Source organism: Phaethon aethereus (genome assembly GCF_964289735.1).
Source record: "Phaethon aethereus genome assembly, chromosome: 4".
Taxonomy (NCBI): Eukaryota; Metazoa; Chordata; class Aves; order Phaethontiformes; family Phaethontidae; genus Phaethon; species Phaethon aethereus.
The window spans coordinates 81,853,568-81,880,192 of NC_138578.1; the positions used below are offsets into that span (position 1 = coordinate 81,853,568).

The 26,625-nt window shown below is 47.6% G+C and overlaps 1 protein-coding gene across 1 annotated transcript in view; it reads left to right on the forward strand.

Annotated features, from left to right (window-relative positions):
* Window positions 1–679: 679 nt before the first annotated feature.
* The window catches only part of ADRA1D (adrenoceptor alpha 1D), a gene marked incomplete at its 3' end in the record, with an annotated part of 46,519 nt that continues 20,573 nt past the window's right edge, over window positions 680–26,625 (forward strand). The window contains exon 1 of the mRNA XM_081999304.1: window positions 680–1,884. Within this exon, the coding sequence (XP_081855430.1) occupies window positions 918–1,884 (967 nt within the window). The 5' untranslated portion in view covers window positions 680–917. The remainder of the gene's footprint in view (window positions 1,885–26,625) is intronic.

The following is a 26,625-nucleotide window of genomic DNA, read 5'->3' on the forward strand; positions in this document are numbered from 1 at the left end:
AACCCTGCGCTCTGCTGCCCCCTGGCGGCGGCGAGCGGCGCGGCGGCTGCACCCCCGGGGTACCTGACACCCCCCCCCGGGGTGTCTGCACCCCAGTGCTGCGTACGGCCCCCCGCCCCCCCCACGAGTGGGTGCCTGTCCGCCCCTGGGGGTGCCTGCTCCCCCCCAGCGGGTCCCTGCTGCCCAAGTGCCTTCCTACCCTCTCCGTCGGGTTCCTGCCCCCCCCGTTGTGTCTGCTCCCCCGGAGCGGGTGCCTGCCCCCCCAAAGTGCGTACCTGCCCCCCCAAAGTGCGCACCTGCCCCCCCATTGCCTCGCCTCCCCCCGCCGGCTCTGCAAGCGCCCGGCGCTGCTGCCGGCTTCGCCCTGCCCCGGGGCTCGCCCCCTCCCGCACAGCAGCGCTGCCGCCGCCGCCGCCTCCTCCTCCTCACCCTCCTCTTCCTCCTCCTCCTCCGGCGGCACCTGACGCTCGGGGCTCCCGACACCCCCCCGGCCCGGCCCACCCCTCCCTCCTTCCCTCCCCCCGCCCCTCCCGGAGCGCTCCGGTACGAGCGGGAAGGCGAGCGGAGCCGCCGGCCGCTGCCCCCCGCAGCCCCCCGGAGCATGCCAGGGCAGTGGGGGGACACCCAGCTCGCTGCCCCCCCGGGCGGGCCGGCGGCGGGGCTGAGCGGCGGGGAGAGCCGGTGGCGGGGAGGGGGGCAGAGCGGCCAGCCGGAGTGAGGCGGGCCGGGGGGCGAGGAGCGGCGCGCCCTGCCTGCCCTCCGTCCCCCCGCCCGGCTGGGGGCACCGAGCGCTGCGGCGGGGCGGGGGAAGGAGGTGCTGAGCCAGTCCTGGAGGGGGCTGCGGGGATCATGCCGGGGGGGCTGCGCCTCGGCATCGCTTTCTCCTCGCCCTCCATGGAGCCCGGACCTTTTCTACAATGACTTTCCCTGAGCTGAGCAATGGCAGCTTGAGTGGGAACCGCACGGGACAGGGCAGCCAGAGCGGTGCCAACCGATCCTGGGGGCTGCAAGGTGAGGAGACCCCCGAGGGCAACGGCACCACGCTGACTTTCGCTTTGGACGTGCAGGCGGTGGGCGTCGGGGTCTTCCTGGCTGTCTTCATCCTCTCGGCCATCGTGGGGAACATCCTCGTCATCCTCTCGGTGGCTTGCAACAGGCACCTGCAGACGGTCACCAACTACTTCATCGTCAACCTGGCCATCGCCGACCTGCTGCTCAGCACCACCGTGCTGCCTTTCTCGGCCACCTTGGAGGTGCTGGGCTTCTGGGTGTTTGGGCGCATCTTCTGCAACATCTGGGCAGCGGTGGACGTGCTGTGCTGCTCCGCCTCCATCATGAGCCTGTGTATCATCTCCGTGGACAGGTACATCGGCGTCAAGTACTCCCTCAAGTACCCCGCAATCATGACCGAGAAGAAGGCGGGGGTCATCCTCGTGGTGGTCTGGCTCTCCTCCATGGTCATCTCCATTGGGCCATTGCTGGGATGGAAGGAGCCACCACCGCCAGATGAGAGCATCTGTAGCATCACGGAGGAGCCGGGCTATGCCCTGTTCTCTTCCCTCTTCTCCTTCTACCTGCCCCTCATGGTCATCCTGGTGATGTACTTCAGGATCTACGTGGTGGCCAGGCGGACCACCCGGAGCTTGGAGGCAGGGGTCAAGAAGGAGAGGAATAAATCCATGGAGGTGGTACTCCGTATCCACTGCCGCAGCGTGCTGGAGGAGCCTCTCTCCAGCACCCGGAGCAAGGGGCACAACTTCAGAAGCTCACTCTCCGTGCGGCTCCTCAAGTTCTCCCGTGAGAAAAAAGCAGCCAAGACTCTCGCCATCGTTGTGGGTGTTTTCATCCTCTGCTGGTTCCCCTTCTTCTTCGTCCTGCCTTTTGGTAAGTGACCCCATCCCCCATTTCACTCCACTGCCCGTGGCTGAGCCCCCGGGAACCTGTTCCTTGGGAAAAAATTTCAGGACACAACTCATGCATGGAGGTGAGGGACAGGTAACTGATAGGTGAATAAACCAGCAATTAATTAATTCAATTAATTAACATTTATTCAATATTTATTAATCAGAGTCATATAATCAATCAAAGTAAATAGCAAATGAATGAAATAGCAGCACAGTAATTGGTTTAATTAATTCATTCTGCATTCTGCAGTTTAACTAATGAAGTTCAGGCTAAAGGAGGAAGAGCTCTGTTTCAAACAGGCTGTAATTACGGTACAGTGATCTCCAAACACCTTTGCCGTCCCTGCCCCCAAGCTCCCTTCCTCCCAGTTTGGAGAAGGGTGCCTGGATTTGCCTTCGTGGGCCCAGGGCTCCCACCTCTGTTGTGAACTGGTGAAGATGTTGGAGGTGAGTGAGGTTTGATTCCCCTTAGGAGGTATCATCTACAAGGGTGATGGTCCTCGTCGAATTCCCAGGACTGATCCACCTCCCGCAGGAGTTGTGCCCTCAGCTCCTGGCCCTGCCATGGTGCCTGTGTCCCTGGATGCTCATTTGGGGTTGTCTGACGGGTTGTGCTCTAAAGTTCTGGCAAGTTGTTTGCTCGAGTGAAAAGGACGCAGCCCCCTGCGTGCAGAGGAGTGGGCACAGAGCCCACTGGGCAGGGGGCCACGCGATGTCCAAGGCAACGTCCCCCCCCTGCACCAGTGTTAGCCATTGCCCATAAAGTGCAGGACAGCCAGAGCACTCCATATCCTCCTCATCTAACAACAGGCACCCAGTTCAGGGGACCACATTAACCCTCTGGAGTGGTGTAGCTAAACCTGGGGGGGAAAGATTAAAATAAATTCTGAATATTGACGATGGCCTTTGCACAGAGCTCGGCAAAGCAGAGAGGTCTGTCACTCCACCTGCTGGGTGGGACCCATGTGTCCCACAGCGCACCGGGGACTTGTGTCCAAGTAATCCTGCAGCCAGGGACACGTTCTAGCTAGTTCTGCACTTTTTCTCAGGATTTTTCAAATCCTCTTCCTGGAGGCTGCCTCTCAAGTCCGTGGAAAGAGAGCACTGTGACCAGAGGACCCTGCTGAGGTTTTGATCTCCCTCCAGCATTGCGGCTGTCCCCCTGGGGACAGCTGGAGGCCAAGGCTGTTAGACATCTAACTGAGGCCACTCAATCCCCACCTGCCCTCCAGGGGGATAATTCACCAGGACCACCGGTGCCTTGGGAGCTGAGGTGTTCCCAGGGATCAGGGTTGTGGGGGTCTGGTCTCACCACGCTGCTGCCTTTGCTTCGGTTTCTCCCTCTGGGTGAGGGTGGTATTTGGTGAGTTCAGCTCAGCTCTCCACAGGGGTGAAACTGCTGCTGTGAGGAGTTTTCACCCTGTGTGTGCACGGGAGTTCGTGGCGTAACTCAGGCGGGGAGCAGTAAGGCTGCAGTGAACTTCTCTCACTACAAGACCTGAGATGAATTCTCCCGTCCGACCGTGCCTCAGTTTCCCGTTCAGTGATCAGGTGCATTGGGGATTTTTGTAGCCTGCAAATTAGTAGTTTGGGAATGGTGGGGCTCAGGGAGATGCCAGTACTCAAAGGCTGAGCTCTCGGGCGGCCCCAGTCTGACACTCGCCTCCTTGGCCGATCAGAGGGGCAGGAACCAGCTCCGAACCTCATTCGCACCTTTACACCCTACAGCTAATAAAGCTGGGAATCAGGATCCTGTTCCTCTGAGTTATTCCCGGTACTTGGAAACAGAGAACAAACAACAAGCAAATACTTTTCAGTAGAAAAAATATTTTGGTTTACCCTATCTGTCCTCCCTTGAAGCCCTCGAACCAGCTTCTCCACTGATGTAAATCACTACCCTTGCACTGAAGTCAAAGGAGATACGCTGATTTACACCAGTTAAAAATCCAAACTTCATTCTTTAAGTACCTCCCGTGAACCCGTTTGCTTCCTCCAAGCACACAACTTGCCAAGTTCTTTATAAACATGACTTTGATCTTTACTTCCTGCTGTATTATACGTATAATATAAACACAGCCAAAGTTCATTTATTTTATGACTACAAAATATGCTGCCTTTGATTTCACCCCCGCTTTTATTAATTGCAATTTCCTATTCAAATGGAAGAATCGTTCAACGCTATCTAGAAGGAGAACAGAAACTTCTGCAAGGTCTAATCTCTGGTTTTACAGCTCAGGAGACAGGTCTGAAACTCAGAGAAATCAGCAAAGTTCACTGTAAATCCACAAACCGAAACATGCTGGGGCCAATCCTCCTTGAAAAGAAGATTGTAAATGGTTAAGTAGAATTGCTATTTTATTTGCTTCTTAGACAAACTTACGTGAAATAATTTGGGGTCAACTGGAAATGATATTGATATATTTTAAAAGAAAATGAAACACTGGTGAGAAACAAAGATCACTTTCACTTGAAGTGAAACGTATTGTTTCAATTTAAGGAATGAGTGAATGGAAGTTTATTAAAAATTGAGTACTCAAATACATTTCAAAATGAACTGTCACATGAAAATGGAATGAATATGTGATTTTCTCCTGAAACTATTGAAATGTTTTGACTTTTTTTTTCTGTTTGACATGAATTTGCAAGAAGTTGTCATTGACTTGCATTGTTGACTGACTGTTGTCTGATTATACTTTTTAGGGATAAGTAAATTTGTCAACTGAAAAAAAGACTCTCAGCTCTACTTAGCATTGACTTAGCAATCAGAAAGCTCTGTACTGGCTCTGTCATCAGTGTCTGTGTGAGTCTGCACACGTGTTTGCAACTCTCTGCAGAATAGTTTCCATGTTAGTTACACAGGAGTAATATTTATCACACCAGTGTTGAGAAGCTGAAATAACCAATAATTTTAAATAGCAGGACCAATATATGTGCCAAATGTTGTCAGATATTTCTCCATGCTTGAATAATCAACAAAGATTCTACTTTAAATCAGCTCCCCAATACCTCTGCAGTCTATCAGCTGAGTAATTTAGCTCACTCTTGGGTTTGTGATACATGTCCCGAAGCATAGGATGCCATCACCAGGAGTTCTAACACAATTAACAGCTCCTGTGGCTAATGAGACTCTTTAAGCAGCTGGTTGTTCAGCAAGAGATGAAAACCTAATTACCCACATAACTCTTGTGTAGGTTGTATCTTTTGCTGGGTGTGCAGTAGAGCTCTACCAATCTGCTTCGTCTGGGGATCCTGGGTGGTGGTTGTGTGGTTTATGCCAGGCTGCCTCTTCCCTTTGCAAAGACCTGTCAAGAGAACATAGCTGCAGGCTTCTCAGAGATATGAGCCGGGAGTTTATGGGTGTTTTGTAGGACAGGATTCATCTTGCTTCGGTTGTCTCAGACATCTGTGCCTTCATCTCAGCTAGTCATAGCATCATGGAAATGCTAGTTGGAAGGGACCTCTGAAGGTCCAACTCCCTCTCTGAGCAACACCAATTCCAGATCAATCAGCCTTATTCTCCCAAAGCTCCCTTTATCTTTCCAAGGGGAGTGCCTGGGAGGTGTGACTTACCTGGCCTATTTTGGACATCTTCCTTTAGGATGAGATGAATTGTGGTGTCAGTCTGCCTCTTCCTCTCCCTTGACTACAAAAGCAGCCAGAGGAACTAACCGGCTGATGGTGTCCGCACTGCAGGCATTTGCAGAGAGGTGGGCATCTATGCAATGGGTCAAAGAACCAGAACAACCTATACAACACCTATGGATAGATAGTCATCTGCTTTCTCAAACCTGATCCTGGACAAAGGAAGTAAGAATAGGAGGACAAATGGAGCCCTGCTCTCCATCCACTCTTCAGTGGCTGGGAGCATGCAGAGACAATGTGAGGCCCCAAATGGGACCATCTCAGGAGTAGAGGTAAAGACCACCTCCATCACCACCCCAGAAGCATCTAAGAAAAAAAACCCCTTGGGATCAAGGATGCACTAGCCAGCACCCAGGATGGCAATTTACACACCTCAATGGCCCTTACTTTTTAAGAAGCATAGTCTAGTCTGGATGGTGGGCTCCTATGTTTGTTACTCTTTGGATTTAGTTAGAAATCAATACTGGTGTGAGAAAGACACAGCGGCACCCATAGCTAGTGCCACATAAGGGTGATGGCTCCCTTCTCTCTGTCCCTCCACAGGCAACAGGTTACCCAGACAAGGAATGACTTAAGAGATCCCTCAGTATGAGCAAAACCCTCCATAGTCATGGTCTTACGTTTGCATCGGGGTGGTGACTTGCCTGTGTTTGCAGTGGAAGCTGGTACTTGTTTCCAGCTATGATTCAGAAAAACAGTGTACTGGCTTTTTTACCTGCATCCTGAAGGAAAGGCAGCTGCTACACAAACCAGGGTCGGAAAGGTCTCCTTCTAGCCAAAACAAAAATATTTTTGTAGATGCTGTTTTTCACAGGGCAGAAGTCCTTTCACAAAACCTTTTGCAGAAGACGGGCTCACAGAGACATAGCAGTGCTCAAGCTTCAGTTGCTGTCACTTGTAAAATACATGCTGGAGAAGACAATGTAGGTAGAAGCACAGTTCAGATGAGACCAGATCTGTTCTGGTAGAAGTGGAGAATCTAATTCTGTTCTTGTAGAAGAGCTTTCAGCATGGTTTCCTAAGAAAAAAAATGGCTTGTGTCATCGCTCTGTGCCTGTGTGCATGTAAGCCTTTCCCCACCGCCTGATGAACTCTTTCATCAAGCTCAGTCACACTTAAGAAAGTGCTAAAAGTCTTCAATATACCAAAATGGGCAGATGGGTGAAGAAGTGGGAATTTTATACTCTTCCCTCACTGAAGGAAGGTTGCAGAGTGAGCTCAGCCCCTGGTTAGACATCAGAAAATACTCACTAAAAATCCACCACAAGACACAATTCCACAGAAAACCAAGCTTCCTTAGTTTTTTTGTACACAGGAGGACCTGATCAAAACTGTGATTGAAAAGGAAGAGGATGAAAGAAAGACTACTGAATTACTTTGATTGTCAGGGCAGGCTCTTGTATCTCGTGAAATTTTCTGAGTCATGGTGGAAGTGGAAGAATTGGCATGGAAAAAGAAATGGGCAACTGTTTTGGAATAATTAGCTATGGCCCAGAGCATCAAATCAAACTGGAACAAGAGCAATTGCAATGAACTATTCCATCTGCCACACATCCTCCATTGATCCTGGTCCACAGGAACCATACATTCATTAAAAATGCCAGCAAAGGCACAGACACGGAGTCTCAAAAGCTGCTAGGTACCAGGCTCCAGTTTGATTTGTTGGACATCATCCACGCAAGAAGCAAGATTCTTCTCGCCTGCTTTGTACCACAGGATGTTTCCATCTAATGGGCTCATGCCAAATTAGCATAAATTCATTAAATCATAGAGGATGGATGGGTCTTCCAGCCCATCTCCCTTTTTCAGAGAAAGATCATTTGGCCTCAAACCATTCCTAACCTGTTTTTCAAGACTATTCTTAAGGCATTGCAGTAAAGGCAAATCCATTGTTTTCCCAGGCAAATGATACTGTTGCTTAAGCAGCCCTCAAATGTGATTTCTGCTTCTCTTTTTCCAGTTCAGAGTGCCTGCAACAGCATTAGGGCTGTGTTGCAGCCTACCAGAATGTCATTCCTAGGGCATGACAGCAGGGATGCATGTGGTGGGCATGGCACAGGGAGACACGGCGGCGTACAGCCCGCCGGGATAGCGCTGGAGGAGTAGTCCAGGCACAGGGGAGCTAGCTGGCAGTCATCTGGGTCTGTCTAGAGAGAATGCTGTGGAAAAGCAACCTGTGAGCTGGGTCCCTCTCCAGGCAGAACACGTTGACATCCTGCAGAAGGGCACAGGAGAGAATTACAAGTGCGCGCGTGGACAAGGAGCCCGTGTGTAAATGACGTTGCTAAAGCATTGACGGTGTTGATTCACTCCTTGTGCCCTAGTGCAGAAGCCACCGAAGTGCAGAACAACAGGGAAACAGTCCACGTGTGTTTGGAAATAGCCAGCAAAAAATTATTATTTGGGGCCCAAATGAGTGTGTGTGATTCCCTTCCTGCCCATTACCCGGTGTAGAAGGCCAGAGACAGATGGAGGGGTTTAGTACAGTTTTTGGTGTTACAAGAGATGCAGCGTTCTGGACCTCAAATAATGATTTGGGCACCCAAGTTTGAACATGTAATTTACCTCTGCCTGACCAAGTAATGCAGTGATTCACTGAAGTGACTGGGAATAGGACCCAGATCTCCCATGACCTATGTACGGGTTTACTCTGCTTCCAGTCCACCCACCGCACCACCAAATAAAACTATTTAAAGCCAAATGTCTGTTTTTATATCGCAGTGTCTTGACGCATCTGGAGGCAGTTGCTATAATGGATGTACCACAAACAGGAAAAAAATAGATCTTGAAAAATTTAAAAGTCCTGTGATTCAGTGGGCAATATGTTACAAAATCTCTCAACAGGAGTTTTGGAACCAATACCAAAATGCACCGTATAATGTTAAATGCAACTATATTAAGCTGAGTCTTATTATCTTTATTATATTTTTATTATATTTTATTATATTTGCACATGCAAAACTTTGTCCTGCATATTCTGAGGAGGAGCTTTTGATTAGCCTGATCTATCTTCATTAATTCAGATGTGGATAAATAGTTGCTCATTAATTCTGATAATCTGGTTAATGAGATGTAATGAAGGTTGAGCAGAAGGGTGGGGATGCTCTTTGGTATGATCATGCAAGGTGGTGGTTTAATCTCTTGCTACCAGCTTGATTTCAGTTGCCACAACAAACAGCATGAACGAGGTACTAGCGATGGTGTCATTATAGCAAGTAACAGTGTAAAAGCTTCATGCTACCTGTAGGATTTTAATTAGAAGTGTGCTCACTTCACCAAGTACGTACATCACTTTTGCTCAAGGTTCTTCAGAAAATGAGTGTATTTCCTTGGGAAAGCAACAAGAATTATCTTCTGATTGATCAATCGGGACATTTACTTGATGTGATTATGGTGCTGTATTAGTACCTATTAACATTATGGGACCCTTCTGGAATACAGTCCCAACCTCTGGTGCCAAACATTACCTATTAGGTGAAGTTTTCCATCCTATGTCTTTGTAACAGGCTGAATTTGTTCTGCCAAATGTGAGTCAAAATGAGATAGCCATATTTGAGAAAGATGACAGGAAAAAACACAGCGTTCAGTTCCTTATAAGAAGAATTATGGGGACAGCCTTGAGTTTAAAAAGCTCTGTCAATACCACGTGTCAGAGCAAAAACTTGACATTTTACTCCATCGTGGTTGGGTGGTGGTCTATGTCAGGGCAAGGCAGGAACTAGTCAAAGCTGGCCCAGTATGGCCAACCTGTGTGAATAAAGCACGTTTCTGAGGTGTTGTCAAGGATGAGTAGTTTAGCAAGACTGGAGCCTTCTGAGGAAGGGCTTTTGAGAGTAACGACCTGATGGTGTCTGATGGGTTTCTGCTCCTCTGCAGTCCCCTGTACTGCTCATTTCCACACTGTTCCCATCTTCTACAATATCAAGACAGTCCCTGGCATTGGATGCCAACAGTATACGGTCTTCAGGCACTTGCTCTTCAGCTTCCTACATAACGAACGATGAAAAATATGTATTTTGAAGCTGCAGTTCATCTCATCTAATATTGCTACCTAAACCAGTCAGATGAGTCACACCCCAAAAGCGCCAGTGTCTCTTCAGTGCCCCTGAGGGAGGCCAAAGATCACTAGCTCCAAGGTGCACAGTACACATCTAAACTAGATGAGTTGAATCTCACTGTGAAGCCAAATATGGGACTGGTTTTGCCAAAGTCCAACACACTTCCAGCTGGAGCTGGAGCTGATTAGAGTTACGCTTTAAGGATGTGAAGTGCTCCATAACACCAAGGGCTCAGGAATCCACACTCAAAATATAAACATATTTTGGCATTACTTTGTAGATGGGATGGCAAAATGGCTCTAAAGCACCTTTTTATCCTTGGAGAGCTGTGAAAAGAAAAATATATATGTTTGCAAAATGTTTGGCCATAACTGAGCTAAGGCCCTTCAGATATCCATGAGGAAACAACTAGTTCTGTCACCAGAGCAGAGCTGAGCAGGGCAAGTTTGTAAAGTGTGGAGCCACATACTGACCAGTGAGGAGATACCGAACAGCTCAAGCGAACTATTACTTAATTGAGCACTCACCTTTCCTTGCGACTGGTATGGCAGGGATGCTGCAGAGAATAGAGCATGATCCTGACATTAAACCCTTTAAATGTGAGAAACCAAAGTTTTGCAAATGTGATTTTTACTTTGACCTTGTCAATCTTTTGAGCCCTTAACTTTGCAACTTCCTTAGTGTTCATTTAGCAGTTTTATTACATAAGATACAGGATAACTTGTCTGCAAGCTATTGTTTTGTGTGTTCAGTAGAAATCAGTGTTTGCCATAGTGGTAAACAAGACAATTTTTAACACATAACCCAATTGCAAAACAAAGAATGTTAAAATCTCTTAAAATATTTGTTCTCTGTATGAGAAAATACATCTTTACAACAGCTGAAGCTCAGAATCGGCAGTTACAAAGGCTGTGGTTTACACACCACATTTTCAGCAATCATCTTTCCTTGGACACTGGTGGGATTCTGAGTGGTACCTGAAGCAATGTCTACTTTTTACTATAAACTCTTAAATTCAAGCGGTTGATGAGGACAGGAGCTGCCTGAGAAAACAGGGTTTTTCTTTCCACGTAAATTCAATTCAGAAAAATACAGTTCTACCCCTGGATATTTCTATGTGGCGCGTGGCACCATTGGGTATGTATTTTCCCTGTCTCTTGCCCTTATTGCCCTTTATATGGTGATCCTCCTAACTGGTCTACATTTCCTGATATACCCCACCGCCTCCCACTTAGCCAAGGTCAAGTGTTAGTCTATGTTGCATCGTAGGTTATACCATCCTCCAGACAAGTAGTAATAGGAAAGCAACTGGACTGCAATTCTCAGAAGAATGACATTGTCATTGACAACAGAATATATTTCAGAGTTTGTTTGTTTGGTGTTTGGGCAAAACAAGACTATGACGAACTTCTGGCATGAAATGTACTTAGTGAAAAATCCAGTTTTCCAACTAATAGATGTTTAGACTTTTTTGACCAACCCAAGTTGTTCCATATCCTCAATCTTTTTACACATGAAAGTTTGTCTCTAGCTTTGAGGGTACAAAGCAGGTTTTTTCGTCCATCATTCCTTACAGGAACTTGTAACATTCCTTACAGAACTTGACCCTTCTTGTGTCAAGTGGAGTCTCTGGAGGTTGTGAATCAGCTTTGTTCTCTGAGCAGACCTTCTCTTGGGAAAGCCTGGTACTAACTACACTTTGTATACATGGTTTTCTGCTCTACGTTGTGAACTAAGTACCTTCTTTCTTTGCCATGTGATAATGAGGCAAGGCTAAGTGTGGTCTCATAACCCTGAGATTGTCATTCGCTTTCTCTTGGTCTGTCATCAAGGCAGATCTGTTGCATGCATCAACCCAAAAGAGCTCTTCTGAGGATAGCCAGTGTTTTGTTTTTCTCTGCATTGGCTGTTAAACAGTGGTGCAGGCATCGGTGACTTTTGCTGATGGGCCAGGCCCTAGAGGAGGATGGCTGCTGTAAAGTTCAAGGTGTTGTTTTTTCCTTCTTCACAGCAGGTCCTACATTGGGATTATCAGTATGGTTATATCCACTAGATAAATGTTCCAGGAAGAAAACCCTGCACTTTCCCCAGCAAAACAGTGCAGAGTCACACCCACATAACTTAGGGCTAGTCCCCTCTGGAGGAGACTTGCACATCCACATCAACACAAGGTCTTCTCTGAATTTCACAAGGCATCTCAGTGGCTCTAAGACTTAATTACTATTTTCAGCCATTTTAATGCAAAAGTGTCTACAATAACATACCAGTTGTTGGTAACCTGTCAAAGAAGAATTTAGGTAATCCAAGTGCCCTATCTTTCAGGAGGACCTCACACATGGGGCCCATCCAACCCTCTGTCCAATGAGGTTACCATGTAGCACCTGTTGGGTGGTAACTCCCTGTGGGCAAGGTCTTCACTGTGGAGTATGTGGGAGCACTTATCTCTCCCTTACAAAAGGGACCTCTTGAATGTGACCATGAGGTTGGAGACAGATGACCTCCTGGAGTTATGGTGGAGCCCATCATCTATTGTAGCTTGTTTCTATGCAAGATCTGTGATGGGGGACAAGGAAAGGAGTGGGAGAACTGGAAGGCACAGCAGGAGATGAGGAGGAAGAGCAGGCGGCTTGGTCTGTGGTGAGGCTAGCAAGGTGCCAGGAAAGCTGGACTGGGAGCCCTTCTTGTCTGCAGCAGCCCTGATGCGGCAGGGCTTCAAGGTCCCCTGAGATGATCCCACAACAGAGGGTTTTGCTGAGCCCCAAAACAGAACCGCCCCCTCTCTCTCCTAATGCTCAAACTCATGAGAGTGTTTCCAAGGGCCAAATGTGTTTTATGGTCTTGTGTTTGTTTACCCACCTGCTCTTAATTTGGTTGTGGCTGAAATGGTTTGGAGATTTGGGAGCAACGGTAGTTCTTGAGGAATAGATTCAATATTAAAGTTCAGCAGCTGGACACTTTCACAGGAGAGCTGCTTTCCGATTTGGCAGTTAATTGCCATTCTTATTTGCCATAAATATTTCCCTTAAAATTCCCTTAAGAACACTGAGTGATGAGCTCTTCCTTCTGAAGACTTTGCTTTTATGAGCACTTTCCAAAGATCTCTCAGTCCTTTGCACCTGTACCTGAACACACGTCCCCAAATATCCTCATCTTCCTCCTTCCTCCAAAGCAAATTCCAGCCACTGCAATGCAAGAGTGAAGTCTCTGGTGGGTATTGATTTGTTGCATTGACTATCTGCTCTCTGGGCTAGTGAGGAAACCTGCCCGCGTGGCAGAGGTAGCATTCACATCTTCCCACACAACATGTGCTGGGGTCAAATTTATCCCAGTGGTGCCAGCTCCATAGTTCAAAGAAGTAAATAGGAAGAAGGGGAACATGCACAAATGTCATCAGGGCGGGAGACAACCCATCTGTTTCAGCATTGTTCATTTTTGGCGAGGGAAGCTGAGGCACCACTTACATACCCGTGGCCACTTAGTAGCTCTCCAGTATTGTGAACACACCAGCTACTTCTGCCCGTCTTGCTTTCTCTGTGTCGGTGCTGTATGAAACTGTCGCATGGAAACTGAAGACTCTGCTTCTCCCTGCACCGCAATTTGTGGGTGCCATTAGCCCAAGGATGGATCTACTGGAGTGGCAGGAACAGGATATGGCTTTTTAGCTACTCCTAATGAATAGCCTTTCTCTAAGAGGGCTCCTTAGCTAATGCATTTGGGGCCGAGCCAGAGAACCACCAGGTCTGGTGGCAGAAAACCAACTGCCAGCTCCCCGAAGAGAGGGCGTTTCCTCCTCCCGGGAAGTTTCCAACCCGAGGCAATTCACAACTCGATCATTGAGGCCCCTGAAATGCAACTTTTATTTTCACGCCCTCCAGTAGCTGAAATAAAAAAACAAAACATTGGCAAGGAATTCCTGCTAGGAGAAATCCCTGCCCCAGACAAGTCCAAGCCACCTTTCCCATTGATCACAGTGGGTACATTGATGGCACTCGGTAGAGGAAGACCGGTGGGAGATGGCAAGTACAGGACTGGCCCCAGCCAGCTCTGTCCAACACAAATCTGCCCAAGAAATGTGCCTGGAGCAGTGAACGTGAGGAGGTTGGTGCCACTTGGATTCAGGACCTGGAATGAGACCTGCCCCTCTTCTGTTCAGCAGTTTGTTTATTTATCACAGTTAATGGGATCTGTGTTTCCCCAGCGAGTCAAAGGCTAGAGCAAATCGCAGGTGCCATCTCACCTGACCTGAATTAAAGAACTCCTGGCTGCATTCCCCCGAAATACTGTTTGCAATGCAAGGTGCAGGTGCCAAGAAAGAAAGCACAAGACAAGAACCAGGCTGCAAATCCTCCAGAAGATGTCCATGACAGAGAGAAAAAATACATATGGAAGCCCTGGAAGAGATCTTCCATGCAAGGGTCAGTTATGCAAACACTGAGCAGAGGACAGCCCCCGCTATGAAAGAAGGATGCCCCAGCATTTGCTGGAGGAGCTATGCTGGAGCTGAGTCCAGGTCTTCTGCCACGGACAAGACCTTTGCGAAAGCAGTTAGATAGGGGAGAGCTAACAGAGAAACTTGGTTAGAGGAAATTCATATCCTAACCTAAACCAGATATTTCTAGTATAGAGGCAGTGGGGATATCTTCACAGCGTGGTGCTCTCTTGCGGTAATGAGCCAAGAGTGGGTTAGGGCAACATGACCAGGAAAGGGACGGGAACCCTCTCTGCAGCAGGAGGTGGTCTGGAGCCAGGCATTGCCACCCCAGGACGGGCCAAGGGGACGAGGTGACCAGCACAGTGTGCTCACATCACGTCTCATCCCTGGCTGTTTTCCAGTTGCAGATGTCCTTGGACCAGCCTCACAGGTCGCTGAGAAACAGCCCACGAGTAGCAATGGGGGGAATCGTGGAGGGTGCTGGCCCCAAAATCCAGGGACTCAGAGTCACGTTCAAGCCCCTAGGTCACCAGGTGAAGCTGGCAGTGGTGCTATTTCTTGCCTTAGGCGAGAGCCCTCTCACCCGTATCCCAGGCGGGGGACCTGACGTGTATTTCCACCCCAGAAGCTATTTCAGGAATGCGGTTTGGAAGGGCATGGGGCACACATACATGCACACCACCTCGGTGAAGACACCATCAGCTGCTCACCGACCTAGTTTGAGCACAGACAGCAGAGGCCTTGGGTTCAGAGCAGCTGCCAGCTCTTGAGCCTCTACCTTTAAAGACAAGTTCTTTAGGAGAGACTTGTCAAACTGCACCAGCGAAGTTGTTTGGCCATGGGCTGTTTCTGTTCCCAGGGTCCCTTCCACAGGAATTATCTGGAAAGCTGTGAGGATGTGTTGTGAAGTCGAGCTGGCGGCCAGCCACGGGCTTGTCTGCCTCCCCCAGTCTGGCACTCGGGCTGGGGTTTTGGGGAAACAAAACGGAATGACTTCACATCACAGGGTTTGCTTTCTTGTGTATTCTTTGCTCAGGGAGCATGCAGAGACAGGGGAGGAAGGAGCAAAGCGCAGAGAGTTTTCCAAATATTGCACGTCTCCCTCTCTTCTGTCTTGCAAAAGTAGAGTTTTTGGGGGATTAATCACACTGTGTTTCACTTTCAGTGATACCACAGGGTAACAGCACTTCAGGGCTATCTGCAGGCTGGTCTATCTGAGATCCTTAACGATGCACAAGGCTGTTAGTCATAGGCTTCAGCCCTTCTTGGGTCAGATAAATAGACAAATAGTAATGTTATTTCTAGCCCAGAGGAGCTCAAAGCGGTGGATCCAGATGGATGTGGGAGGCAGGAGAGCACCCAGTGATACCTGCATGCAGGCAGACTGCAGTTTTCCCAGCATCCAGGCAAAAGGGTAAGAAATAGTATTGGCAGGTATCTTTTGCTAGCCTAGAAAAGCAACCAAGGAGAAGCATCTGATCACCTCCGTGGCCAGTGCCCTCCCTCCCTGAGTTCCTTTCCCTGAATACCTCCTTACCAGTGCTTCCCTTCTCATCCATACCTCTCCGATAAATGAGGCATGTCATTATTTCTGGTTTGTAGGTAGGCAAAGAGGCTAGGGTGGGACAGGACTCACAGGTGAAAACTTCTACATATAGTTGTCTGTGGGTAGGTGTCTGCATGTGAGCTGGATGTCTCAGCTCCCATTATTGTCCGTCTTCAGAGAGCTAGATTGCTAACCAGATTTGGTGTGCAATTTACTTCACAATTTGATGCCCAGCGCTGTCCAAGATCCCCTCAGGTAGATGAGGTAATCATGTGGGGCTTTTGGTTGCCAGAAAGGACCTAAAGAAGCCCTGCAGTCTTCTAGAGGGACATCCAGAGACCAGGAGGGACATCCCAGGGCATTTATCTCCAGTGGTACAAGACACATAGGTGACCTCTGCGCGTCTACTTTAGGACGACCTGGATTGCACCCTGGATTACTTTCCCAAGAAATTCAAAAGAAAACCAGACACCCTCATGGAAAATACTTCTGGTAACCTGCCCACAAAAACATTTATTTCCCTCTCCCGTAAACTGGAGTGTAGGTTGTGCCCTGAAGCTTGGTATCTTGGTGTGTTGATACCTTCTCCTCAGATGCACCCTTCCACAGCATAATTCTGAAGCTGTGTCCTGAAAATAAAAATAAAGGGGTCACTGCTGCTTTCTCAGATGGCCTGCAAGGAGTCAATCTGTCTTCCTTTGCATCACTGTCAAGCATTAAAAAACACATCTAATACTTCAACGCAGGAGTAGTAGGAAATATAAGAAAAGTCTTTGAAGGAAGGGCTTAATATTTACTGACTGGCACAGGTAGAAAAGAAAATCCATCTAAGTGACTTTACTGGGCTGACCTATCTGTTTCTCCTGTAGGCTCCATCATTTGGCACGTATATCTGGGCAAGTAGGACCTAGGTGGCCAAATAGATGGAAAACATGGAGTTACCTTCCAGTGGTGGCTTTGGCCTCTCCATTTAGGACATGTAGTGATAGTAAGGCTGTTGGATAGGGTGGTGGTGCGCACAGCTTGTCTCATGACAGCATCAGGTCTTTGCCCACCTGCGATTGCTGAGACATAAGAACCAGCTCAGAACCACACAGCAGGACACACACGATGCACAGGCTTTTCCTGGGCTTCATTAGCATCCCTTGATGACCCCAGCAGGCAGCATGGTTACTGCTGTCCTACAGGATGGATCCATGAACTTCCCCAAAGGTCAGGGGAATCGGGATGTGGGCAGTTTCTTGTTCCTGCTGCAATGACTGGACAAAGGAAAGTATTTGCATTCAAAACCGAACTTTCCCAGCGTCTGAGGCTGTTTGAGTCAAAGACGGCAAGGGTAGGGGGCTGAGGGGAGATCGTTTACATTGAATGTAGCTGTCAGACTGTCAGGATTTATTCCACATGCTCAGCTTGAAAAGGTCTTTTCCTCCTCTCTGTGTACTCTCACTGCACACCCATCAGCATGCACTTAGAGAAACCGCAGGTGATCATATTAGCAGCCTAATGTATGGAACAAAAACAATTTGCTCCAAAACCAGGTATTTACCACTCAAAGCGGAACAGGGTGACTCACAGTAGAATTCAGACAAGCCATTGGAGAGCAACATAGCCAGAAATGTGATCACATCTGCCATCCCACCAAGTACATTGGCAATCCCTCAAGTGTCTTCTTCCTCCATAGCTCTTCACCTTCCTCTTCATCTCCGTGTTTCTCCTCTTATCTGTACCCCTCTGTGGCTCTGTGTGCAGGTACCACAGGCAGCTGTCACCACTTCAAGAAAGGAGTGACTGCCACTGCAAATCACCATGTTGCATGATCCTGTTCAAAATCATTTGAGTTTCATGTGTGTCCCAGTCCTTGACCCTCTGCTGCCTGTGCCTTTGGGGAAGCCGTTCTGGATCTTATTGCACCCAACTCATAGAAATTTTTTTGCAGCAGGAACATATCCATGCTTCATTTGCAATCATTTAGTTTTGTATCCATATCATCTTCTTCCTTAGGTAGTTATATTCTCTCTTAGGCTTTCACCCTTCTGGCAGACTGGTGGTCAGATGTCTTCTGCCCCTGTAGCCTCTTTTTGCTGCATTGAGCAAGTGAAAATTCATCCAACCTAATGAATTCCCTTTTGTCTTTATCATTCATATTCCTCCACTGGCCCATCTGGATTTACTCCCCTTCAGGAGTAGATCACTGGTGGTTTGGATGCTTTGGGAGGCCAACCTTGTACTTTATACTCAAACTCCTGAAGGTGCACCTGACAAATGGGTGTCTGGGCAAGCAGTCCTTTGTGGTAATCCTGATGTCCCTGTTAGCAATGGTAGTGGCAGATAACAACTCCCACCTGGAGAAGAGACGGAGAAGGCAACAACCAGCAGTTTTGATGGATGTCCCCTGTGACTGCCACCATGTACCCTATGCAGCTTGGTGCTCTGGGTGTGAAGTCAGCCTGGGTTTGGACTCTTCTGAGTCATGCCACAGAGATCTCCAAGGAAGAAGAGTGTCTAAAAAAATAAATGGATGCTGCCTGCCGTGTCCAAGTGCATGCTCAGGATTGTACCAGAGGATTAATTTCATAAACCCCTCTTTTCCGTTGCCGTTTTTCTCCATAATGGACTCTCCAAAGAATCCTCTCTACAAACTCAGCTGGGAACAGCTCCCCAGGTCACTTGGAGAGGGCACACCTCGAAGCTGCAAGATCCCCATTGGGCAATCCAATGAAATGTGGATTAAGAAATGCTGCTCCACTGACAGATATGCGTCATGCTGCCTCTCAAACGCTCGCTTATGGTCACCGTGGTGGCCGGGTCAAGCACCTCAGAAAAATGATCTGGGAATGTCCATTTTTCTTTCCCCCTATTTATTTCTTGTCACTTCCAAATGCCTGCCTCTCGCCCTTCTCCTCTCCAGCCCAGGAGTGACGTGTACTTCCAAGACAAAGCAGCTTACAGAGGACCAAAGACTGTTTATTTTCTTCCAATCTGCAATCATCAAGGAAGCAATTCCAGCACACACATTTGAAAAAGGTGTCACAGTCCATGAGAAATCACTTTGCTTGTGAAGAGAGAGACAGAGGGCCTGGGATAGCCATAAGTGGTATCAGGACCTGGTTTCCTCCACTCTTTTCCCATCAAATACTCCATCAGTAAGGTTCTCAGGTGGACAGGCCTTAGAAGTTAGCTTGGACCGCAATAAAGCAGGCTCTCTCCAATACAGGTGATCGTGCATCATACCTCCACCAGCTCTCAGTATCCAGCACCCAAGAAAAAGAAAACACCTTTGCACCAGACACAGGAGCAAAGGCTCTCAAGATTAGAAGAGCCCCTTAGATGGAAAATTTAGGAACCTCTTTCCTTGGCTAGCCCTTTGTTTATGCTTAGCCATGCTGTCCCATCCTCTCTCATCTATGCTGCCCAAAATGTCCCTTGGGACCCACGTCTCTCTGCAAGCACCTCCCAGCCCCTGGGGCAGGGGGCTTTGCTTTTCTCCCTCCTCCCCTCCTCATAGCAATGGACACCTCTATCTCTTGCTGCTAGGAAAGGTCCTATTCAGGGGTCTGGCAGGCACCCAGGCAACAGCCTGGGTGTTTTTAATGGCCCTGCGAAGTAAGACACTGAACATAGATGTCTGCATTGGGGTCACCACTGGAGTCACCACTGTTGACAACCTGATACCTGCACAGATCCTTGTACCCAGAACTTGTTTCCTTCCTTCACAAAGTTGAATCCTTCCTCATTTAGTGGCTGTTGGTCTCCATCCCACGCTGAATGCCTCTTTTAACCAACTGCACTGGTGCTAGGCTGGTCACCCAGGAAAGTTTCAGTGCTAGCAAGTCTTCCCTTGACTTCGCCCTCTCCTAGGTTATCGTCATTATTGCATGTTGATTCATTTCATTCCCTACACAAAACAGAAACACTACGGCAGGTTTTGACAGGTAAAGTGGAGTTTGGGTCCTGCAGATTTTGGCAGAAAATGCCAAGGCTGACATCAGTGCTAAGCACTAGCTGTACCGCTATTACCCCTGATACTGGTAAGGAACAAAGGCATCCCACTAGACAGATGTTTCTATTAAATTTGGGAATGCCTACAAAACCATGCAGAAAAGGCCTTCAAATGAAAAGCAAACTGAGCTGTTTATTGCCATTAGCAAACAGCAAAAAAACCCCAACCAAACACAACAACAAAACAACAGAGAATGCAAGAATGTGATCATTTGGGAGCAACTCATTATTTGTTATTCCTACTAATCAAATACGTTTGTACTGAAGTTACATCGAGGAGCATGTGTGCAAGGGCTGGAACTCCCATATGGTAAAATGGTAATTCCTCACTCTGAAGACTTTATTGCTTTGGTTTTGCGAGCTTAACTGTGCAAGTTGTTGACCTCTGGGCACCATTATGTTGTGGGACTATCAGAAGAGGTCCACAGCAGATGCGCAGAAGAATATAAAGCGTTAAAATGTGTATGTTTTTAGTGAGAAGTTAGATAATGAGGTTGTTGCATCACCCAGGGGAGGTGCTGAAGTCTAATAATGGTCCTTTATCAGCAGGTTTAGGATCTAGTGAAGGAAGAGAGAGAATTGTTGGGTCAACAAAAAGTAAATTAAACTCTGTTTTTCAAAATGACCCAAAATAACCCAATTTCTCTCTGTGTTTGATTAGGTTTGGTCTGGTTTGTAAACTTATATGTAAGCAAATTTCAATACAAAGTACTTTGGGATGCCTGTTCCTCCCTACCCCAAAAGAAAAGTTTTGTTTAGAAAAGTTTCAAGATTGAAAATTTGCTTTCGTTTTTCAAATACTCTCTTTTTCTCTCATCTGCTTTGGCCAAAATGATTTGACGAGTTTGTCCTATATGAATATTTGTGTTTGTCTCCTCCAATCTGCATGCTTTGCAGTGAATGAGATAGCCATCCAATATATTTTTGACCTGATATCATCAGATGTCTTTTTTTCTGGGAGGCCGCGTGAGAGTGGTGTCAGGAGAGATATCCTGGTACAGCCTGGAAAGCTTTTGGGGATCTTTGTGTATACAATGATTACAAAGGTTGGATAATAAAGCAGACGTTATCGCTATGAACAACCATGACATTTCCTAGTTCTACCCAGTTTTTGGCTTCCCTTTGCTGAACAAGTACCAGACTGAAACGCGCCTTTGTTGCAATCCCAAAAGCCATTTTAGGGGACCAAGTGTCCTCTTTCAAAGGAGAGTCATGGACAGTTAGTAGTGGCAGAGAGTGAGAAAGGATAGCCCTTAAAAAATATATCAGCCTAGCCCTTAAAAAAATAATCACCTTTGAGCTATCCCAAAATCCAGACAGGAGGGGTCAGTTTGACATTGTTGGCCCTCAAGTTGTCAGTGCACTTGACCATGGGAGTAGTATTGAGGGCCAGGCACCAGGTCAGGCTCAGCCATGGAGCCAAATTCTTCCCAGCATTACTTTGAAATCCTTCTTTGGGGCTCTGGGCATAGACAGCATTGCCCACACCTCCTCACGTGGGCCACAGCTGGGACACCTGTGCCACAGGAGATGAGGAACAAGGGCATATTCGTGACCATGGAGGTTTCCAGTCTAAGTACCAAGGGAGCCCTGACAGTCTGCAGAGCTAGCCTATAAATTAGACCATTTCCTCTCTCTCAAAGGGAGCATCCAGGGATTTCTCCATGCCAGGACATCAGAGGAGATTATAACCAGCTGTCTCATGCAGCTAATTAATACCAGGCCTCTTTATTCCTCAGGGAGGTCTCTGAGGGAACCAAGCCAAGGGAGGTCAAAAGGAATGAACAAAGGAGCACGGATGTCCCAGAGTGTGAGGAGGGCAGAGGCCACCTTCACCCCAGGGTCTCCTTGGGGGAGCAATCTTCCAGCTGGTCCAAAAGGTGCCCCTTCCCCAAGGACAGAGCCCATCAGTGGAATCTGGACTGATTTGTCACCCAGCACGCAGGGGAATATCTCATGTCACCCAACTTCTTCCTCTTGTTTAAATATCCTAGTGTAAGGTCAGGAGAGGATGACAGGACAGGCTGGGGGATGAAGGGATGGAGAGCAGCCCCATGGAGAAGGACTTGGGTGTACCGGTGGATGAAAAGCTGGACAGGAGCCGGCCATGTGCGCTCACAGCCCAGAAGCCAACCGTGTCCTGGGCTGCCCCCAAAGCCGCGTGGCCAGCAGGGCCAGGGAGAGGGTTCTGCCCCTCTGCCCCGCTCTGGGGAGACCCCCCTGCAGTGCTGCGTCCAGCTCTGGAGCCCTTGACACAGGAGAGACATGGACCTGCTGGAGCGGGGCCAGAGGAGGCCACAAAATCAATCAGGGACATTGAACACCTCTTCTATGAGGACGGGCTGAGAAAGCTGGGGTTGTTCAGCCTGGAGAAGAGAAGGCTCTGGGGACATTCAGTAACTGAAGGGGGCTTATAAGAAAGATGGAGAGAGACACCAGGGCCTGTAGTGACAAGACAAGGGGTATCGGTTTTAAACTAAAAGCACGTAGGTGGAGACTGGACATAAGGAAGAAATGTTTTACAATGAGGGTGATGAGACACTGGACCAGAGAGGCTTTAGATGCCCCATCTCTGGAAGTGTTCAAGGTCAGATTGGATGGGTCTTTGAGCAATCTGAAGTAGTGAAAGATGTTTCTGCCCACAGGATGGGGGTTGGACTAGATGACCTTTAGAGGTCCCTTATAATCTGAACCATGCTATGGTTCTGTGATGCTATGATTCTATGTCACCCCAGTGACTGGGCATCATCTGGAAACTGTGACTTAGAGGGGCAGCCAATGCTCCCTTCCCTGTCTCCTCCTCAGGGCCATTGTAGGATATTCTGCAACTCAGCAGAATGCCTCTGTACTTTGATTTTGCAGAGAAGCTAATGCTACCTTTTTAGAGAGCTCAAATGGGAAACCACCCTGGGAAAATCTGAAAATCAGTATCCATTTGTCAAGGCATGTTTTGATCTTCTCCAATATCTGGAAGGACTTCCTTCAAACAGAAAGTGAAATTGTCTGAGCAGAAGCGTTTTGTCCTCCCTTCTCATCAGCGATCAAAAGAATAGGAGACCTCCGTTTCTCACTGCTTGCATCATTTCTGTACTTCCAAATCAGCAGCTTAACTTTGTGCCCAATCCAGCATGGCTGGGGATGTAAGCGTTGGCTTTTACAGCAGCCGGGGGTGTAGGGCTGAAATCTCTGATGGCATCTGTGCTGCTGCAAAACACATGCAGACCTGTATGTATTTGCATTTACAAACATGAAAATTACTGTTCCAGATGAAAAATTGACAGTTTAACTGCCCACAGGTGATTGATTGGCATCTTTTTGCATGAAATTCCCCCTGGGAAATGGGGGGGTACATAACTGAGGAAGGAAGAGTTAGAAACAAGAGAAGAGAATCATTAGGCAGAAGTTAAAATAGGGATGGAGAAAAGATCCATCCGTGCAACCTCTCCCCTTCTCCTTCATTCATGCAGTCATGCCAGAAGGCCCTGCGCTCTCCAGTGTCAATCCAGAGTCAGCAGCAAACACAAATCAGTCTCATTTGACCTTCTCTTTGTAATATTTGGGGCATGAATTCAGCCTCCTGCACATTTGCCATTCTCCTGGGTGCAGTGGCCCAAAATAAGTGAAACATTTAAGGAGACACTGAACTCATGAGATTCCCAAGTAGCGGATCCGGATGCTGGCCAGCAAAGGAGGATTTCATTGGAAAATGCCAGTTGGAAAACCAAGCAGAAACGTCCCAGGTTTAACAACCTTTACTTCAGTCACAGCTCATAGCTCCAGGGCAGCCCATTCATGCCAAGTTTCCATGGCTTTCTTACCATGCAACCAGCAGAGTGAAAACCTTGGCAGCTCTGCGCTAACCCAGGGTTGACTCCTGGATCCAACGCAAGTAACCTGGAAGCTCTGAGCACCTTGGCTCCAGAAAGGGTTTTCTCGTGCTTCAGGGCTTCCCGCTACAAGTATGTTAATTTGGGGGACTTTAAGACACTCCAGATTCCCAGACTCATAAATTCCAAGGACTGCAAGACCTCCATTGCCTGATCTCCTGTGTTGCTCAGCCCAAGAAAGCCCAGGGAACATAGCTGGTCAAGGACTTTGCATCTTCTGTATCCTGTGGCTGGGGAGGCTTGAGAAGGGGAGAAGGGGGAGACTGCCCCACGGCGCAGATCTACCTAGTGCCAGCGGCATGGCTGTCTCCACGGATTAACAAGTGTTTCCACATCAGCTGGTAGTTATCAGGTTTCCAAGGATACATCCCTTTTAGACAACAGTGTGCACTGGAGGTTCTTACAGTTTGTTTTGTTAAATTTATAGTTCCTTGGAAATTTTCATTAATTATTTTATTGCATTCTGTTTTTGAAAGAAAACAAATATCAAAGTCTGAAATTTCCCACAAGCCAAGCATCTGGACTTCCAGACGGCTCTGTTCCCAAGCATGTATTGACACACTGAAAAAAATGAGTCTTGATAATTCCATCTTGTCACATTAAAATCATGGGGATTTGCACCACTGGCTTTTTAGAAATATAGATGGTTGGGACTGGAAATTGTCTTAAGAGGTAATCTAGTCCCTCCCTTGATTTCAGGTCAGAGAAAATGGATCTGGCCTATATAATGAGTATGTAGTAGATTATTTTCATTACATGGGAATTTCTGGTTGCCCTGGTGCTATGACACTGGTTCCAGTGTGCGAGTCTGCTTTTGCTGCTTCATGTAATTCAGGCAGTATCTGCATCACTACAAACCTCTTCTATATGTGTTATCATTGAGGAAAAAGCTCTACCACCCAACAGCAGTGCAAGTATAAACTGTGTGACATAAATTGACCCTAAATCCAACTCCTGATTAACAGCTTCAGCCTTTGCAAACTTGCTTCCTCTTTCCTGATAGCTCCATGGCCCCAGTCTCTTGTAATGGGCTTGCTTTATCCTAGGACTCCCCTACACACACATACACATCGGCTCTCTTTCCCTAAAGTTGAGCTGATTGTCTTATGGTGCAAGTTGGCTGAGAGTATGGTTTACCAGCAGACGTCTCCATGCAGCAGAACTTTCAAAGGAGTGCAGATTAGCTCATGTGTAGGTTAAATGCATGAAAACATGGTATCTGTTATTCAGAAGTAATTACTTATCTCTAAAACATATTAAAACCTGACATGATACTATTTTTTTTTTTTTATAACTGGTGAATATTGTCACTCTTTGAAATTATCATTCACATGATGCCGGAATTTTACCACCTTCAACCATGACATGCTCTGTTGTGCCTTGGTTAATATAGTGACTTAGAAAAATCTCCAAATTTCTGACCAGACACTTGGAGCCAGTGGGAGAGACAGGCACAAACGGCATACTCTTTGCTGGTTGCACAGAAAATCTACTTGGCCATGTTTTTAGTAGTGGTTGGACCAGACACCTCCAGAGATCCCTTCCAAACTCATTTATTCCATGTCTCTGAAATCAGATGCAACTGGAAACCCATACAGATGCAACTGGAGAGAGGGTGGTGAAACCCTGGCCCAGGTTGCCCAGAGAGGTGGTTGATGCCCCATCCTTGGAAACATCCCAGGCCAAGCTGGATGGGGCTCTGAGCAACCTGATCCAGTTGAAGATGTCCCTGCTCACGGCAGGGGGGGTGGACTAGATGGCCCTTAGAGGTCCCTTTCAACCCAAACTGTTCTATGTTACGTCAGTAAAATTATAATTACCTCAATTTATTATACTTCTCTTATTCCACTCTTGGCCTTTTGTTCTAATATGTCAGACCCATATCATTAAATAGTTAATGCCCACTGATGTCTCAAAATTTCAGACAAGTAAGCTGCAAAATAAATGCCTGGGAAGTTCCCAGACTCTTAGGCCAGCTGGCAGATGAGAGCCTTCATGTCGGCTAGTGAACTCTTAGTCTTCAAAACAGGGTGGCTGTGTGCAAGCCTCCTGTTGGCAGTGGACCTTGGGAGGTTCCTATCCCACACCATGCCTTGTGCAGGTTGCATGGGCCAAAGTTGTTCCTTTTTTTCCTTTCATGGAAGAGTCCACCCCCCTCAGTGGTGGGGATGTTCATAGGTAAGCTTAAAATTGTCAATGTATATGCAACCGGGGCAAACTGGCTGGCATAACAACGCTCCAGAAGATAGGTGTAAACCTTCAGGCATTTACACAGGAGGTAGCTACCTAAACTCTCATTACCATGCAGGGTATAATATAGAGTTTCCATTGAAGATGTACTAGGATGTCCCAGCTAGCCTCCAATTTCCACTCCAGAAAGCGGCAGACCTCCTGTAGGTCCTGCGTCACACTTCCCAGTCCTGTGTGAAAGTCTGGATGTCCTGTGCCATGCCAAACAGCATGAGGCACCTCTGCATCGGCATCAGAATTATTATTATGCTTCCTCTCTGTCATTTGGTGGATCTCCTCCTTTTTAAACAGTTTGCTTCAGTCCAACCATGAAGACTAAGTCTAGTACTATGCAAATATTTTTTCTGCTCCCTCCATATCATAGCCTGCATTTATTCAACCAGCTCCACCTTCAGGTGAAACTTGAACATTGTGCAGGTCTCTTGATTGTCCTGCTCTTTGCTATAGGATCCACCACCTCCAGAGGTAGCTGGGATCTGTTGAGACTATCAAGGAAGGACTCTGAGATGACATTCCCATTTCTTTACTGAAGCAGAACTCAGAAATGTCAATCTTTTCATCTGTCCATGTTTTGCGCTAAGCATGGAGTAAGGGCATATCTGCCAAACAGCTTACAGCTTTGGAAATTCTGATCTTTGGCTTCTTCACGTTTGCTTTGCTGGCACAATGGGGATGAAATCCGTCTAAACTCAGGAGGAGTCCACTCCATTCTCCTTCCATGTTAGCAAACAGCTTGGGGAACGATCTGACTGCCCTCAAGGGACAACCTCCCTACTGCCTGGTGAGCCTGCAACGAAACTTGTGGTGGCTCTGAGCTGCTGTTCAGATCTATAGGAGAGAATTTTATGGTAGAAGTTGTTCAGTGAAACAGCAAAGTTTTGGGGACTGCACTTTTTCAGAAACTACC